This window comes from Myotis lucifugus, unplaced genomic scaffold, assembly GCF_000147115.1.
Source record: "Myotis lucifugus unplaced genomic scaffold, Myoluc2.0 scaffold_176, whole genome shotgun sequence".
Classification (NCBI taxonomy): domain Eukaryota; kingdom Metazoa; phylum Chordata; class Mammalia; order Chiroptera; family Vespertilionidae; genus Myotis; species Myotis lucifugus.
Genome location: NW_005871224.1, coordinates 1,727,542 through 1,746,395, shown reverse-complemented (window position 1 = coordinate 1,746,395; position 18,854 = coordinate 1,727,542). Strand labels below are relative to the sequence as shown.

The 18,854-nt window shown below is 47.4% G+C and overlaps 1 protein-coding gene across 13 annotated transcripts in view; it reads right to left on the bottom strand.

Annotated features, from left to right (window-relative positions):
* CLEC16A (C-type lectin domain containing 16A) overlaps window positions 1-18,854 on the bottom strand; it is a 222,268-nt gene that overhangs the window by 52,784 nt on the left and 150,630 nt on the right. For all 13 annotated transcript variants that reach the window (XM_023760228.1, XM_023760226.1, XM_023760229.1 and 10 more), the window contains 3 exons: window positions 4,386-4,537; window positions 2,013-2,217; window positions 153-320 (listed from right to left, as the gene is read on the bottom strand). In XM_023760228.1, the coding sequence (XP_023615996.1) occupies window positions 153-320; window positions 2,013-2,217; window positions 4,386-4,537 (525 nt within the window). The remainder of the gene's footprint in view (window positions 1-152; window positions 321-2,012; window positions 2,218-4,385; window positions 4,538-18,854) is intronic.

Below are 18,854 nucleotides of genomic sequence, written 5' to 3'. Positions count from 1 at the left end.
CTACACTTTGATCAATTCTAAGAAATTTAGCTGGTGCTTCCAACTGGCTGGATTTCCAAGAAGGGAGAAGCAGCTTACACAGGCTCAACGGAGGGAAAGCCCTGGAACCCCAGGAGGAGGACAAGTGGTGGCACGGGGTGGGGCCGGCTCACCTGGCACCTTGTCCACGGACGCGAACACAGAGCGCTGCACTGTGGGGTCACTGCTGCCTCGGCGGCACTGGTCGTAGAATCGGAAAGGCAGGTGCTGGGAGGAAGAGGAGGAGCCGAGTCCAAATCCCAGAACTTCAGTGGTCGGCTGGATTGGAAGGTCCAGGAGGGCTACGTTCAAACAAACCCATGGTCAGGCTCAGTGCATGGGACGGAAGTCTAGGTGAGGAGACTTTGGGTGGGGCGGTTGTAGCTGGAGTAGCCGGGCCCTGGCAGGCACATCCCTTGGGCGATGCAAGCAGGCAACTGACAGCCTCAAACTGGGGAAATCAGTGTGACAACTACAGGTCCAGCCTGAACCTCAAAACACAGCTGGCGAGGGGTTCAGGGCTGGACGCAGGGCCAGGTCCCACCTAGGTTGCCTGGTTTTCATCCATACAGGCCAAGGCGTAGCCAGAGGTACAGTTTCAGATCCCAAGGTAAATAGGGCCAATGCTGCCCTAAAAGTTCACATATATGTGCGCCTGGGGAAGAATGTGTGAGAGAGAAGATACACGCATGTGTATGTGTGTATTTATGAGTGTGTGCTTCCTCCCTTCCATAAACAAATCTCATGATATAGCAATTTGGAGGGGCTTTTAAAAATCAATTGAAGAAATACCCAAGGCATTAGTTCTCACAGCCACTTTACGGCATAATTCTCAATTTTCAAATGAAATATTTAGCCTTCATGGCAGCTGTGAGAAACTGCTTTACATTAAAAAAAAAAAAAAAACCTCTGAAAATAAATCTTAAAAGAAAGGACTGAGTGATTTAAGTCACTTTGCACATTACAAATGCTTCTGTAATGATTTTGCAGGCCAAGTTTCAGCTAAGTGAGAAATAAGATGAGGACTATATGGGATGCAGACCTGCACAAATCAACGAGGCATGTGCAGGAAATAACAATCCACAACGGCCAGAAACCCCGCCCTCTGCGTCTTTATTTTTAGGTAAAGAAAGCTCTCTTCCTCCCCCCGGGGGCTGGAAAGCCTCCCAGAGACCACACCAGAATGAACATCAGCGCTTGAACCAAAAGGTGTTAAGTGTCTTGAGAAAGACTTTATAATTTTAGTAATTGATAGCACACCTTTACCCCAAGGAAAACACCATGCCTTCCACCCTGACAGGAACGCCCTCATCTCAGTGCTTTTACAACTAAGCTGGGGCATTCCCAACATTGGGCAGCAGGGGGTCTCCTCACAAATTCTCCACATCCCTGTGAAATGCAAAAGGACTTCTGATTTCAGAACTGGGTCCTGGCCCCTCACTAAGCAGGGTGAACTCTCATGAGAGCTGGAAAGGGATGGGCAATAGAGTAGGAAGTTCTGCGTTTGGGTTCTTCCTGTGTGATGTTGGACAAGTCACTGAGCCTCAGTTTACTCATCTATAAAATGGGCAGAACAGGCCCTTCTAATCTCAAGGGTTGTTTTAAGAATAAAATGTGGTACAGGAATGTTGAAGCGTTTTCTAACGTAAGCTAGAGAATGTCCACGTGCAGGAGTGAGAACAGCGGACCCACTGACGCCTGCCTGTACACCGCCTCTGCCTTGGTCGGGGCGGGGTGGGGGGGGGGGCGGGGGGGGCTCTCCTTCTCCACAAGGCCCTAGAAACCCTCTAGAAATCAAGTACTTAGGAAATGGGAAATTCTGAGCAGATTCTCCATCCTCTCACCAAAACACAATTAATGCCTGAAATGTATGTGTCCTTTTCTGGAGGAGTTACGGGGGTTCTCAAGGTCAATGTGAGAACCACACTGGCAGCCCTGTGGCTGCTTCTGCCCCTGAGGGCTCAGAGGACACTGTACCAGGACCGAGCACTCACCAGCTATCCTCTGCATCTTCATGCGCCTCGCCTGTATGCGGCCCTTGGCCAGGCGCTGCTTGGCGATGATGCAGCGGATGTGGTCCGAGAAGACAAAGGTGGCCTGGAGGATGGGGAAGGGCTTTGAGTGGGGGCTGGAGGCAGGCTTGTGGATGGTGATGTTTAGGGCACGGCTGTCGTCTTCCACACCAGTCACCTGCATGTCCTGCAGGAGGAGGAGGTGAAAGAAAATAGTTCATTAGGTTCAGGAGGACGACTGCTCAGAAGCTGTGGGATCCCTGTCTCACCTACAAGCGACCCCCGCCCCCAGTTTCAACTTTGCTTTTGCCCTGAAGGAGACCATCAGCTTCCCAAGTCTAAGACAGTCAAGGAAGGACACAAACCAGATCAGGCCTAGCAAGAGAAGACAGCGTGGGAAGCACAGAGCGTTTACCAGGAGCGATGCTGGTTGCGGGGTGGTACCGTCCATAAGAGGACTTGAGTCAGCCTCTTCAAGGGAACCCAACAGTCAAACTCCAACATTCTTACTTCTAAGAATGTGATAACGAACCAAAATTTCTATGCCATCTGGCACGATGTTAGATTTATTGACTCATCTACAAACCAATTTCTTCCTGATTTCTCTTAAAAAGGGGGCATCATTAGCACCCATTTGTACGTCTCTGAAGAATTTCTGGTTCCTAAAGGAAAAACTAACTCCGAGAAAGAAGGGAGGGTCACTTAGCAGGCATTTGAAGAACACTGTGTTTGAAAGCTGGAGAAGGAACTCACACATAGCAAGTGTAATTAAGGATAAATCCAATCTAAAACCTCAGGATGGATTCCGTGTAAAGAATTTGCTTCCCACAAAGGTTTGAGGTGATTTAAGATAAAAGCCTGAGACAGGAGCTAGACAGGAACGCCAGACATGCTATGGGAGGCGGGAAAGTGCTGGAAAAGGCTCATTAAGATGGTTGCTGTCCATAACATTAAAGCTGCACGGGCTCTTTGGAAATAATACCTGCATGGAAATGTTGCTGTGGGATTAGATGAGATATTACACATTTAAGACGGAGAGTTTGGCACGCAGTAACGGCCTGACAAATAGTGGCTATTGGAAGACGACCAAAAGAAAAGGTTTATGTGGCTTTCATTGTCTGATGGAGGACATGTATTAATCCTTCGAGGGAGAAAAACACTTTCCTAACACTAAATTCTAAAGGAAATTGATCACAAGCCTAGATAAATAAGAAGCACTAAGTCACCTAATGGACAACCACTTACATGGAAGTCTTTTTATAAATAAAAGATTCTTCATATAGTTCTTTCTCACATCACCCTTGGCAAAAGACATTTTTTAAATAGAAAGATCTTGCAAAAGAGGAGGTTGGGGAAAAGGGTGCAACAGTATCTTTAAACACGTGGGTAGTTCTTTTGGAGAGCGGCACGGCACGGCACGCTGCCAGCAGGTCACATTTGTGGAGAGGCGGATGTGGGTCAGCCTGAGCAAGGCCTTGCCAGCAGCCAGGCCTGTCCAGCAAGGAAACGATCTGCCTCAGAGCAGGGCAAGCCCCAGGCCTGTCAGAGTGCACTGGACATGCAGGGACAGGGGCCTGATGGAGATGTGAGCCAGAAGGCTGTTTTCGACTCTCCCGGTTCTATGTTTCATTCAGTGAACCAGCTGGCATTAGTAACCTATCACAGAGACAAACATGGAGGAAACCCAAGCCCCCACTCGGCTTTTGGCAATCTGGAGCCTAGCTCTGCTGGACAGGGGTGGGGAGAAAGGAACTGTTACACACTGCCAGTGTAAACAATCATTTCAGACAAAAATGTGGTGATGTCTGTGAACTTCTTGGAGTCTGCCTAGGGAAACCCCTGTCCAAGTGCACAAGGAAGGAAGATCAATTCTGTTCATGACAACCCTGTACAGGTAAAAAGCTAGAAACAGCCTCAGGGCACTGGTAACCAGGCCTTGGTATCGCCAGGCAGCAATGAAAAGAATGCCAGTAAGTCTGAATTTACTAATGTGGTTCGTTCTCCAAGATGTATGTTGAGTGAAAAAAAGCAAAGTTTAGACTCCAATCAACGTGACACTATAAAAATACACACACATACCCCCTCTCAAGTATATTACACAATTTTAAAAAACATGGAGTTATATTTATATATGCATTTGGCAGAGACCAGATCTGGAAGGATCACTGGTACTGGGAGGAGGGGAGTGTAAGAAGTGGGTTTGGGACTTGACCTGTATCTGTGAGATATTTTAATTTTTTTCAATGATAGCCTGTTCATGTGGTCCTTGTGCCATTAGAAATTAACTGTAAAGATGATACTCGTGTGTGTTTGTACAGTCAATGGAGAAGAGCTTCTGCAGTTCTCAGCTGTTACCTGCAGGAGGCCTGCGAACTTGACCACTCCCCAGCCAAGCCTGGACACGTCGGGCTCCACCAAACTCATCTGGTAAATATCGACAGCCAGGAATCGCTGGACCATGCCGCCATCCTTGGTGATCACCGTGCACGCAATCAGGTCGCTGTTGTCTGGGAGGAGGGAGACAGAGCAGAATGAGGCGCTGTCTAGTTCCCAGCCTGATGGAGACTCAAGCTGACTCATGCTCTGCTGGACAGCAGAGTTCAGTGGTCAGAGTCCAGGCTTGAAATCACACATTCCTGGGTCTGAGTCCCTCCTATGAGTCACACTGGGCAACTTTCTTTACCTGTCTGGGTTTCAGATTCCTCGTTTGAAAATGGGGATAATGTCCATCCCTCTCAGGGCACTATCTGTGAGGCCTGATATAAAGTACACACAGCAATAGTGCAATGTTTACTACACTTTAGGCGCGGAGACTGCAGCTGAAGAAATAAACCAAAAATCTCGGGAACATTTCAGCGCTTCCTTGCGGACGGACCACTGTGATGGTGTTTGCCTAAATTAAGTGAAGAAGCAAAGGAAGAGTCCCCTGCTCGGTTACAGAACCACCAAGCCCTCAAGTTGGTGTCTGGCCACGAAGAGCTGAGCTCTGCACTAGATGGTGTGTGATCCTGGGCAAGGCACCTGGCCCCTCTGATGGAAATCATGTCCCCTCTTACGAGATGTTTGGTGCATTAAATGAGAAAAAGCAGGTAAAAAATTTAGAACAGGGTCCTCAGTGTATGCGGGGTCCCTTCTCTTATTTGAACGTTATCTCCAAATTCAATGTCTAATTTAGTGCCTATTCTGATGACAATGAAATCACCAGGACCATTCAATCTCTGGCCAGCTCGAGTTCCCCCCAGTGGAATCCTCTGCTACATGTCTAAAAAGAAACAGCCAAACCAGGAAACAACCTAAATGTCCCCAAACAAGGGAACATTTTGAGTATGACTTTTCCCCATCACATGGAAAATTATACACCCATTTAAAAATTATGTTTAACCAAACTGTGAGCAGTGGTTACCTATGGGGAGGGAAGTGAGAACTAGAGGTAGGAGTGTGTGTGTGATTGGTGGGGGAGGGGAAATATCAATGAAAGAGCTTTAATTTTTGCTCTATACATAACTGTTTTGCTTGAAATTATCTTAAAGTAAGAAAGTATTCAAGATACACATTTGAAATACATATTAAAAATCCAAGTAAAATATCCTCTTTACAAATACTTGCAGTGACATTGGAAAAGACATTAAAATTTTAAATGAAAAAGAGGGTGAAAATATTCTTACTATGATTTTGACATATTAAAAAAAGATATCCCTACAATGAAATACAAGTGCAGAGAAATATACTAAAATGTTAAAAGAAGTCTCTGATTAGAAGACTGGTAGGTGGTTTTTCTACACACACCTTTGAGGTAAAATTTTATATCATAAAATTTACCCATTTTAAGCATTCAGTTTGCATTTTAGTAAATTTACAGTTGTGTATAACTACATCCCAGCTGTAGACCCCTACCCAGATAATTTCTATCAGGAGCATTGTAACCTAATATTCAGCTTAAATTTAGTGGTGGTAGGGGAGTGGAGGTAACACAAATAGTATAAATCCTGGCCCCAAACACATGGGATAACAAACTTGGGCTCAGGTACTCACCAAGGTTCCCTCCTCCCATTTTACTTTTCATTTAGGTCTAAGGGATGGCAGATCAATGTCTCCTCTCTCTCAGGCACCTTCCCCACCCCCATGCACACTTCAGTTTAGTCCTCTGAGAGCATAATCTATCTGGGATTGTGGCTTCATGGGGATGAATGTCTTCCAATCCACCTTCTCGGCCTTTCCAGGCCTTGAGTTTCTGTCTATTATTCCTAGCATATGCCAGAGGCTCCCATGGCAAATACCAGCACCAGACAGGCTTAGCTCTCTGGGCTGCACTTTCTTACTATCTAGGGCAAGAATTTTCCTCCCTTTCCCAACAGTCCAGCCAAGTATTTAAAAAGATTTCTAAAAATTATTTTATCCAGAATTTCTGGTTCCACACGGGAAGACATCTATATTATCAGAAGTGTAAGTCATCATTTTCATTCTTATAAACATACTAAAGGCCTGGTGCACACAATTCGTGCACTGGGGGGGGTGGGGGGGGGCTCTCAGCCCAGCCTGTGCCCTCTCACAGTCCGGGACCCCTCGCTCCTTACCACCTGCCTGCTCGCTGCTGCGGAGGCAGGAGAGGCTCCCGCCACCGCCGCTGCACTCGCCAGCCGTGAGCCCAGCTTCTGACTGAGTGGTGCTCCCCCTGTGGGAGTGCACTGACCACTAGGGGGCAGTTCCTGCATTGTGCGTCTGCCCCCTGGTGGTCAGTGCGCACCATAGCGACTGGTCGTTCTCATCATTCCGCCGTAAGGGTCACTTAAGCTTTTATTATATAGATTCTTTGTGGTAGGTAGAGTTTATTTTCTTTACTCAATACTTAAGGCATGTTCTTCAATGGGAATCTTTTACTTTTTAAAAATAGGAAACAAAGCTAAATGAATAGAGCATGCTTTTCCTTTCCTTTTTCCCCTTTCTCTCCCCCCTTCTCTCCCCTCTAAACAGGACAACTGCCTTCTTCTATCAGCGGGGTGCAATGACAGTGGGGTTTGTCAGCAGGCAACCCCCTCATAAAGCCCAGAAGCCTCAGGGGCTTCGGGGGAAAAAGACCTACCACCTCTGCCACAAAGAACAAAAAAAGGAAGAACTAAACCCCAAAGCGGAACAACTTTCAGCAATGCAATTGAGGCATCAAAGCCCTGTGAGAAATTTCATAAGAAAACTAAAAGCAGCTGTCACCATGAGACAAGACCGCTCGGAGTGGGAGGAAGCCCTGGCTTTTCAGAACCTGTGGGGCAGTTAAAGAGAAACACAGCAGCTTCCGAGGACTAAAGAGAAGATCTTCAGAAGAAAGGGGATGCTGGTTGGGGACTTGTTTGTGGTCCTCTGGGGTGTCATTTTAGGGACAACCTTCACCACCCTGGCCCTCGCTGCTCTGTCCTGGGGGACAGGGGCTGTCTGGTCACCTCTGGGTGGCCATGATGTCTTTGGCAAAGGAGGACCCAGGAGAGAGGTGCTAAATTGAACCCAATTCTGCCCAGAGTCTGTCCTTTGCTGGCAGCCTTCATGCAGGCACCTGTGACTGTCGCTCTGGGCCAGGGCTGAGGTACCAGGAGACAGGCAACTCTGTCAGGGTGCATGGCGGCCTCATGAGCCTGCCTCTCAGGAGTGGCCTGTGGCCAGGGGAGGCCAGTGCAGGTGACAGGTCCTCCATACACCAGCACTGCCCACCTGAATCTCTGGGTCCTTCTCCCACCAACCCCACTTCAAAAGGGGACAGGTGCGCTGGCTGATTTGGCTCAGTGGATAGAGCATTGGCCTATGGACTGAAGGGTCCCAGGTTCAATTCCAGTCAAGGGCATAGGCCTGGGTTGCGGTCTCGATCCCCAGCGGGGAGTGGACAGGAGGCAGCCAGTCAATGATTCTCTCTCATCATTGGTGTTTCTATCTCTCTCTCCCTCTCCCTTCCTAAAATCAGTAATAAAATAAATAACAAATAAAAAAGGACAGGCCTAGGACTCTATTGAAAAGAAAATTACAGAGCATTGTCAGAAGACAACATAGGAGACTAGCCTTATGACCTCAGGGGAAGGAAATAATTTCTTTATAAAGAAATAAGAATCAATACATACAAATAAATATATATAAGATTGATAAACTAACTCCATCAAAATTAAAATCTAACTCATGTATAGCAAATGACTTTATGCATAACAGATCAGGGGAAATATATGCAAATTACCTCTAAGTGGCAAAAGATGAATAAAGCAGGTACTATGAGGGCTCCCGTAGGCAATGCACAGATGAGAATGGGGCAACCACTACTCACACACAAAGGTGCTCACCCTCATGAGAAGTCAGGAAACATTCAAACAAGATACCATCTTCTACCCATGAGATTGGCAAAAACAAAAATGTCTGATGACATCAAGTACTGGTGAGGACAAAGAAAAACTGAGATTCTCAAACGCTGCTAGTATGAGAATCAATTAACATAGCCACTTTGAAGGGCAAATTAGCATTATTTATTAAAACTGAAAGTTTCACACAATATGACCTTCCAATTGGTACGTTCCCTAGAGAAACACACTTGTGGGCCAAGAGACACGAACAAGAATGCTGATGGCAGGATTTGGGTCTGTAATATCCAGTAATAGAGGAAAGCCTTTAAAAAAAGTGTACATTCAGTCATTCAGTGCAAAGCCGTATGGCAACAGCAAGGAACGAGTTAGATCTCTAGGTATTTCAAGAACATACTGTTGAGTGGAAAAAGCAATTTGCAGCCTGACACATGCAGTGTAACACAACTCGTGTAAAATTAAACCACACAAAAAGAAACTGAATATTTTCTCTGGGTTCAAGCATATAGATGTAAAAGGAAAATGTAAGAAAATGTCTGGCGGGTGCACAGTGATACCTATTGGAGTGGGGGAGATGGGATTCAGGGTGCAGGGTCAAGGTCATTTCAGTTAACACAATGCTCTGATGTTTTAAAGGGAAAAGAGGTATGGTATTTGTGTATTTAAGATTAAATAAAGAGAAAAGTTCATCTCTTTCCAGACTCAGACACAAAGGGCTCAGTTCCTCCTGGGGCCCAGCCAAGGGGGGGCAGCAGCAGCAGACCATGCTGTCGGCCAGCCGGCTCTGCCTGATCCCCACGGTGGAGACAATCATCTCGAAAGGGTACTGGCAAGCAGACAGCTCTCCCACAGCACCTCTTGGTACACAGGTGTGCATGTTTTCAATCTGGCCAGGCATGCAAGCTAAGAACTCTGGCACCCAGTTCAACAAACACGTGGGTGTCAGGTGCTGCACTAGGGAAGCAGGCTCCAAAGAATGAGGCTTGACCCTGCCACAAGAATGAAGCTTGGGGCTGGCGGACACTGGAACTAGGGATCACAAAACACCAAGTCTCCATCTGGGCACTGTAGGGACAGAGCAGGTGGGATGACAATGTCTCCATCACAGTCCAGGGAGAGGTGACATGTCCCTCCTACTTCTAGGCACTGCCTTTCTTTTATTTAAAAGGCGAGGGTTTTTTGTGTTTTTTTTTTAATATTTTATTGATTTTTTACAGAGAGGAAGGGAGAGAGATAGAGAGTTAGAAACATCGATGAGAGAGAAACATCGATCAGCTGCCTCCTGCACATCTCCTACTGGGGATGTGCCCGCAACCCAGGTACATGCCCTTGACCGGAATCGAACCTGGGACCCTTCAGTCCGCAGGCCGACGCTCTATCCACTGAGCCAAACCGGTTTTGGCTAAAAGGCGAGGTTTGACAGAGAAACCAAGATGGCGGCATAGGTAAACACCAGAAATTGCTGCCTCGCACAACTACTTCAAAAATACAACTAAAAGACAAAACTGACATCATCCAGAACCACAGGAAGGCTGGCTGAGTGGAAATTCTACAACTAGAAGGAAAGAGAAAAGCACACTGAGACTCAGAGGAGGTGCGGAAGTAAAGTGCAGAGGTACGGAGGTGCACGAAGAAAGGGCTGGCAACTGAGGACACGGTTGTCTTTTTCAATCAGGAGGGAGTCTCAAGCTCCCGACTGCTCTGAACTCCAGTTCCGGGCGAATCTCTGGGGACCCAGACTCATACGGGGAGAAACTGGACTGTCTGGCATTGGTCGGAACTCCAAGGCGGCTTTCTCTCAGAGGTGCTTGCAGCGATTACTGGGACACTGAGACACGGGGCCTCTTAGGGTAGGACTGAGGATCAGCCATAGCTGTTTGCTCCACCCTGTTGATTCCCTGAGACCCCGCCCCACCCAAGCTGTGCACAGAGGCTTTTGCATATGAAAGGCCTGGCCCTTTGCAATCTGAAAATTACCTAACAAACTGCAGCTGGGTCAGAGAGACTCAGAACTTCCAAAAGAAGGCCCAAGGCCCCACAGCTGCTTGCTTTGCTTCACAGCTGGGCCTCATCTAGGCACCTCCAAACCCCAAACAAAGAAGAGGAATCTGCAGATCTCTCCATAGCTCCTGCTGGGTAGCCTCAGGCAGAGGCTAAATTAGCACCTCCTTAGAGATCCAAGAGCCAGTGTACCCAGTGGTCAGAGTGGGACCATCCAGATTACAACTCCTCAGATCCATAAGGGACACACTCAGGGGGCAGACTCAGTGAGCACCAAAGCCCCACTGAAGCAAGTCTTGCCCCAATAGGGTGTCTCCAGCACAGAAGTTCTCCCATCATAGACACAACTGATTCTCACAGCCAATTGGCCTGGAGGTCAATTCCTCCCAGTGATACCTACAACAATCAAGGCTTAACTACAACAAGACAGTGCACAAAGCCCACAAAGGGGTACACCAAGAGTGTCCACCTCAGGTAATTGGGGAGGCTGAGCCACTGGGCCCTATAGGACACCTAGCACAGAAAGCCACTATATCAACACAGGGAAGCATAAAAAATGCGGAGACAAAGAAACAGGTCACAAATGACAGAAATGGAGGAAAGCAAACTACAGAATATAGAGTTCAAAACCACACTTATAAGGTTTTTCAAGAATTTTCTAGAAACCGCTGATAAACTTAGTGAGACCCTCAAGAAATCTAGTGAGACCCTCAAGGATATGAAAAAGGACCAACTAGAAATTAAGCATACACTGACTGAAATAAAGAATATTATACAGAGTTCCAACAGCAGACTAGAGGATTGCAAGAATCAAGTCAAAGATTTGAAATACGAAGAAGCAAAAAATACCCAACCGGAAAAGCAAAAAGAAAAAAGAATCCAAAAATGTGAAGATAGTGTAAGGAGCCTCTGGGACAACTTCAAGCGTACCAACATCCGAGTTATGGGGGTGCCAGATGAAGAGAGAGAGCAAGATATTGAAAACCTATTTGAAGAAATAATGACATAAACTTCCCCTACCTGGTGAAAGAAATAGACTTACAAGTCCAGGAAGTGCAGAGAACCCCAAACAAAAGGAATCCAAAGAGGACCACACCAAGACACATCATAATTAAAATGCCAAGAGCAAAAGACAAAGAGAGACTCTTAAAAGCAGCAAGAGAAAGAAAATCAGTTACCTACAAGGGAGTACCCAAAAGACTGTCAGCTGATTTCTCAACAGAAACTTTGCAGGCCAGAAGGGAGTGGCAAGAAATATTCTAAGTGATGAATAGCAAGAACCTACAACCAAGATTACTTTATCCAGCAAAGCTATCATTCAGAATTGAAGGTCAGATAAAGAGCTTCACAGATAAGAAAAAGCTAAAGGAGTTCATCACCACCAAACCAGTATTATATGAAATGCTGAAAGGTATCCTTTGAGAAGAGGAAGAAGAAGAAAAAGGTAAAGATACAAATTATGAACAACAAATACACATCTATCAACAAGTGAATCTAAAAATCAAGTGAATAAATAATCTGATGAACAGAATAAACTGGTGAATATAATAGAATCAGGGGCATAGAAAGGGAATGGACTGACAATTCTCGGGGGGGAAAGGGAAGAGACTGGACAAAAATCATACACCTATGGATGAGGACAGTGGTGGGGGGGTAAGGGCCGAGGGTGGGGTGGGAACTGGGTGGAGGGGAGCTATGGGGGGGAAAAAGAGGAACAACTGTAATAATCTGAACAATAAAGATTTAATTATAAAAAAATAAAAAAATAAAAGGCGAGGTTTGCCATTTATTTATTTTAAAATATATTTTTTATTGATTTCAGAGAAGATGGGAGAGAGAGAAACAACAATGATGAAAGAGAATCATTGATGGCCTGCCTCCTGCATGCCCCACACTGGGAATTGGGTCCAAAACCCGGGCATATGGTCCAGCCTGGAATTGAACTGTGACCTCCTGGTTCATAGGTCGACGCTCAACCACTGAGCCATGCCAGCAGGGCCACCATTTTATTTTATTTGAAAATATTAAGCTTACCAACCTCTTGGAATAGATAACACATTCATATGTTTCCATTTAAAAAGGAATGCATTTTTTTTTTTACAGTGGATGTCAAGTCTTCCATCCACTATGTATTTCAAGTGTACATGGAGCTACATTCTCTCCACCTTGTCTTTCACAAATGGCGGAATGTCACTCCCTCTGCGTTATGCTTATGCCACTTGGCCACGAGTCTGGGTGACCCATCAGCACACAGAGGCCATCCTCACTCTTTTTCAGAGCCATACCCTCTCCCACTATCGGGATAACTAGGTGATTCAACAGCTCCCCAGCTGATGGAACATTCTTATTCATCTATGCATGTGAGAGTAATTCTATACCAGCAAAGATCTTGCACTTAGTTTTTCTCTTAAAATAAAAGGAAACTTCCTATCATTGCCATGAATGAAAAACCAGAAGTCCTTATAATAGGGCGACCATGAAAATAGAATGAAATACAACGTGATTAACTTACAGCCTAAAGAACACTCTTTGGACAAAAAGGGAGAGCCACTAGTTAGGGAAGTTCTAAGACAAACTAGTACCAATCTGAGACTTTCTCCTTAATGTAATAGAAAGAGTGGCACTGAAATGGATTTTCTTATGGATTATACTTTCCAAAGATGGCCACCGCAAAGTCTCCCACCTTACCAGCTCTTCTTACAGTGGGACCTTGACCCCCTTCCCATCAGGTGGTGGGGCTCTATGTCTTTTCTCTGTGAACCTGAGTGGGTCTCTATGATTGCCTAGACCAGTGGTCAGCAAACTGCAGCTCGCGAGCCACATGTGGCTCTTTGGCCCCTTGAGTGTGGTTCTTCCACAAAATACCGACTTCTGCGCATGAGCCATGAAGTTTCAATCGCACTGTACGTGTGCGCCCGCACGTGGTATTTTGTGGAAGAGCCACACTCAAGGGGCCAAAGAGCTGCATGTGGCTCGCGAGCCGCAGTTTGCCAACCACTGGCCTAGACCAACAGAGTACAGTGGAAGTGATCCTATATGATTTCTGGGGCAAGGTCATGAAAATGCTCTTAGAACCTATCCGCCATGCTGTGGGAAGCTTACACAGCTAGGGAGCACCCCAAGAAAAGCTAAGGCCCCACCCGACAGCCAGCCCAACCTGCCAGCTCCCAGCGAGTGATCCTCTCGTGCCCAGCTGGGCCACTCCAGAGGTGTGGCAGAGAGGACCTAATCCCACTGAGCCTTGGGTAAATTACAGAGCTGTGAGCAAAATGAATGACTGTAGTTTTTTTAAGTCACTCAATTTTAAGATGATTTGTTACTTAGAAATAGAGAACTTCAACAGTGATTTACTATAATTTAATGTAGTTTACTGCTGTATCCAGGCATAAAATTCTGAAATTCTTTTAGCACCACCAGGGGCTGCACACCACAGCGTGGAAGATGGGCCTGGACAAACGGCCCAGAGCTGGTGATTTCGGATGTGCAAAAGGTCCTTCAGTGTTGAGCAGAATGAAGGAAAAGGAGTATAGCCATTTCCCAATCAAAGTTTAAGATGTTGGGAAAGAAGAGGAAAAAAGCAAAAAGCACGAAAGGGCAATGTTACCATGCAGTGTAGAATCAGAACAACTTGGCCTGGCAAAAGTATCTTGGGCTTTGGGGCCATGGAGACCTGGGTTCGAAAACCAGCTGTGCCATTAAAAACGGTGTGACCCTAGACAAGCCACCTCCCTGAGTCTCAGGTTCCTCGCATATAACACTAATACCTAACCCCCTGCAGGACCGTTGAGGGAATCTGAGAGAGGCCTGGGATTATGCCCAGAGGAATGCCGATGGGAATCACAAACACAAGCCCTGTGGTCTTCATCGGCAGTGGGGACTGCTCGGAATGCCCTGACTCTCGGGAGCCAGGACTCTAGTCAGACGGTTCTGCTGAGGTGAAGTCATGCTTTTTGAATGCAGGCTCCAGACTAAGCAAGGTTCCACAGAGGGAAAGTGAATCATGGCTTTGGGTTGTTCCTCAGAACTCCTGTGGGGTCATGGACAGTGAGCTAAGCTATATTGTACCCCCTCCACTCCAACCCTTCATCTGTGGTTGCCCCACCCACACAGTCACGCTCTACCTCATGCACCCATCTCAGCCCTACTGCTCCCCAGTGCCAGCCAGTCCCTTCTTCCTGGTTGAGGCCTGCTCTCTGCCTAATGCAAGCCCCCAGAAGCCATTGTCCTGACCTTCTTCACTGCCGTGACCCCAGGAGGGGGCCTGGGCAGTGGCAGGTGTAGAAGTACTGTCACTGGATGAAGGGACGCTAATATCTTCTGGTCCTCTGGCTTTGAGGCAAAGGACTTCTCGACCAGCTGTCCTTACGGCCCCCCGGCTGCAGTCTTCCTCCACAGCTCCTTCTGACAGTGCAGCTCATTACTGAGCAATAACTGGGGCTGATTGACTCTTGCTGCATTTAAATGATCCCTTCGTAATAAAATATGGGTGCCAATAGCATAATTTAATTCTTGGCATTGGTGGCTCCACACACATTTAGAATTGAAGTCTTTATACCGACAGTGAGGTTTCAAGCCAGGAGAGTTCCAGTGCTTTGAAATCCAATACCGTGGGACTTAGGGCCAAATTCTTGGAATACCACCACACAGTGGACCTTGTCCTTCAGGCACGTGCCTGCGTTGTTAATCAGAGGTCAGGTGGGCCCAGGAACAGGATGCACTGATTTCCTGAGAAAGGCAGGCTCATTGTGGGTGGGGTTCCAAGATACCAGGCCCATAGGGAGACTTTACAGCTGATAGGAGACCAGGAAGCAGAAAGGCACGTGGCTCCATTTGCAAGGAACGTGTGGTCCCCACCCCTCCTTGCATCCAAGAGCACGTTGAATTTCTACTCCAGCACCTGCACGTGTGCCAGGCACTAGTGAGACTGCAGTGGCCTGCGGGCCCTCCCGGGGTGACCTAAGGCAACGGGATCACTGACTTTCCTGGAGTTGGTGGCCCTGTGCTGTGGGGATTCAGAGCCATCCAGGGCTTTGGTTCTCTGAAGCCACCTACTGAAAGACTGTCAGGGCTGAGGTTCTGGAGAGGGGGCCCCCGCCCTGCCCCCCGCAGTTTATGACTGCTGCTGATACCACGACCGACCGACCTTTACCGAATGCTCCTGTGTGCCAGGTGCTGAGCCCCCACTAGACAGGTTCCGGGATCCTATGAGGTGGATGCACTGATTCCAGAGGACACAAGCTGCAGCAAGCAACTTCCCCAGGGACACACAACTGATAGCGAACGGATGACCTTCACACCATCCTGAGCAAGCCCATTGTAACCTGGGTTCTGGTCCTCTGGATGGGGCCAGAGAGAGGGCTGACCCTCGTTTACCTCAGACGGGGACACCCTCGACCCCGGTTGGCTGGTTCTGGTAGGGGGACAGTCACATGACACAAGCTCTCAACAGGCAGCCCGAGAGGTCTTGATCTCTCATGGTGGCTGTTGGTGTGAAGCCACCTCAGTGCTCCTGGGATGCCCTTGGCAAGGTTCCCCTTTCACCGGGCACTTGGTGGCCCCTCCAGCAGCACATACGGACCGGGCAGCCCACACAGAGCTTTCAGACCAATGCACAGGTGGTGGTGCTTTGGAGCTGCCCAACTCCGGGAATTAGTGTGGGAGACAGAGAAGGTGCTCTGTGGCCTTGTGCTCAGTTCCAAGACTCCAGGTCTGGCATGGCTCCCCGATGACAGAACACAGCTGAGGGGAGAGGCCTTAACTGGCCAGTAATGCAAAGATGGGAAGTGACTGATGAAGCGTCGGCACCCGTTGGCTCTCTGGGTTGGAGGTGGGGGTGGGGTGTGGAGGGAGAGGCAGGCACATCAGTACAAGGCAGTCAATCAGAAGCCCAGTGGGAAAGTGCAATCCATCTCCCAAACGTCACTACTCTATCAATATCTACTATAAGAATGAAATGATAGCCCTTCAGGGTGTAAGAAAGTTACATACGTTTCCTTGGGAGCTACCCTGAGTGCTTGGAAGCCTTGTGCTGATTCAAATGCAACCCAGGGAGCTGGGTGACAGGCAACCGGGTAAATTCTACAGACCCAGCACAGGAGAATGGGCTTGTATGAGCGACACCCAGACCTCCGCTAGCCTGACTAATGGGAGAGACTCCACGCATGGCCCAGAACATTCGGAAGTCAAAACGAGGAAGAGATCCGGTTGTTCCCACTCAGGGTGTGAACCATGCACTCAATTAGGTTGGCTGCTTCTCCTGACTGTCAAATCAATCCTTTGAAGAAAATTAAGTAACCATTTCTCCATCAACCCAGCAACAGCTTATGGGTTATTTGCTGCAAGTAGCAATCAATTACTTTGTCTTCTTTGAAGCTCCCTAAAGCCTTCCTTCCCAGCACAGCACCAGGGCAGGTGTAAAGTGAAATATTTCCTGGATGGAGAGTTTTGCCACACTCCTACTGCCAGGCATAGAGTCCAGTCCCTCCAAGAATAAAGATAAAAAATGTACCAGTGTTGTTCCTAGGATTTGCAAGGGGAGTAGCAAGTGGGGATACAGATATTAGGCTATGGGCTGAAATGCAGTCACCCAGGGAGACTGACCTAGTGCTCAGTTCCAAGATTTCAACCACGATCACCAGGCTACCTCAACAGCCGCCACTCCTCTCCTCAGCCTCCTCTCCATCCACCTGCACCCAGAGCTCGATGCTCTCCTAACACATTCCAACTCCACTGCCCCACTTGTAATCGCAGCTCTAAGTGCAGGCAGCCATGCAGGGAACAGTCGCCCACCAGGCCTGAGTGCTGGCTGCCTGGGGATGAGCTGTAGCTCGTTGCTCTCTAGCTGTGTTGACTTCGCTTAGGTTGTCTCATCTGCAGACAAGGGTAATAAAATGACAAATGACTTTATGGCTCTACTTCATGATATGCATGCTGATGTATTTAGGGATAAGGGTACTGATGTCTGCAATTTACTTTGCAACACACACACACACACACACACACAGAGAGAAAGAAAAGGTGGATAGGTGGGTGGTGGATGGCTGAATGGAGGAGCAGACATGTCAGGGAATGATTTTCAGGCCAGGAGCCCAAGGCTTGGGGACAGTGCTGGGCTTCGGCTCAGCGCCACCTGCTTCCAGGAGGGGTTTTCCACGACTATTTCCTTCCTCTTGCTTGAGACACTATGATTGGTAAAATAGTGTGACCAATTTTCACAAAGCAGCCAAGAAAGCCCGTCACAGGTCTTCATTTTTCCCTCTTGGAAAATTTCAAGAAATTCTCTTCTTGGGAGAACTAAGAATGAGAATTTGACTTTTCTTATTTGCCACACGTCCAGACATGTGTGGGGCGCCTCCCTCTGACTGCTCAAATCTACATAAGGATGGGCAACTTGCAAAGGTTCTATTCCTTGTTTCTTCTTCGCACTAAACAAAGTTCATAGATAGACAACTCCTCGGTGAAAACACAATTACCAGAAACAGAATCCAAATGAGCAGCAATTCCAAGTAGAGCCTTGCATATCCCCTTATCAAGTGACACACAGCCTGCCACCAGAGGCACAGTGATCTGATCTTTATAATGCATTGGTGACCACACTTATCTCTACACTCACTCTCCCCGGAATGCCACATTTGCATAGTACATTGCATAATTTCCTCTCTGAAAATGGCCCTGTTTAGCATGAGTAAATAAAGTTACCTAACTCTGTGGCAGCCGAATGGAATACTTGAGATTTCCAAGAAAAGATTTGAATACCTAAGCTCTTCACTATGCAAGATAGTCTAACACAGAATGACTTTCAGCACAGCTCCCTCCTTCCTGCAGCCCAGCAGCAGAAGATGGAGATATCCGGGTCTTAGGAGCCCATGTGTCGCTGCTCCCGCCCTCCCCCCCCCCAATAATTTCTTTGCTCTGGGCCCCTCCACAGGATGTGGTCAACCGACCTGGGTTTGGATCAAGGTCCTGTCTTTCCCTTCCTTCTTTTTATTCTTCTAAGAGTCTTTCTACCTAGTATTCGCCTGCTGGCTAGGCGCCAGGTACTGGGCCATAGGGACGAAGAAGGTAGAGATATCCCTGCTCTGAGAGACCTTTCTGAGCCTCAGTCTCCTTATCTGAAAAATGGACACAATACTTCATAGGGATTCTGTGAGGAGCAAATGAGATGATTTTTCTCTGCAGGGGTCATGTGGACACATGTGATTTTTCTCTGCATGGGTCATGTGGGCACATGTGATTTTTCTCTGCATGGGTCATATGGGCACATGTCTCCTTTCTTCCTCTGGATAGAAGTTCTAGAAGACAAGGCCAAATCTTCCCTTGGATTTCCTCTTTAAGATACTTCATCAGAAAAGTGCACATGGGTATTTTAGAGAGCAGATCTTGGCCCAGGAAATTCTCCCTTCTTGGGTAGGGAAGGAGTGGAAGGGGGGGTTCCACCTGGGAGAGAACATCAGCTAGAGAGTTTTCCCCAAGTGTTAAAAACTCCAGGCTTTAATAT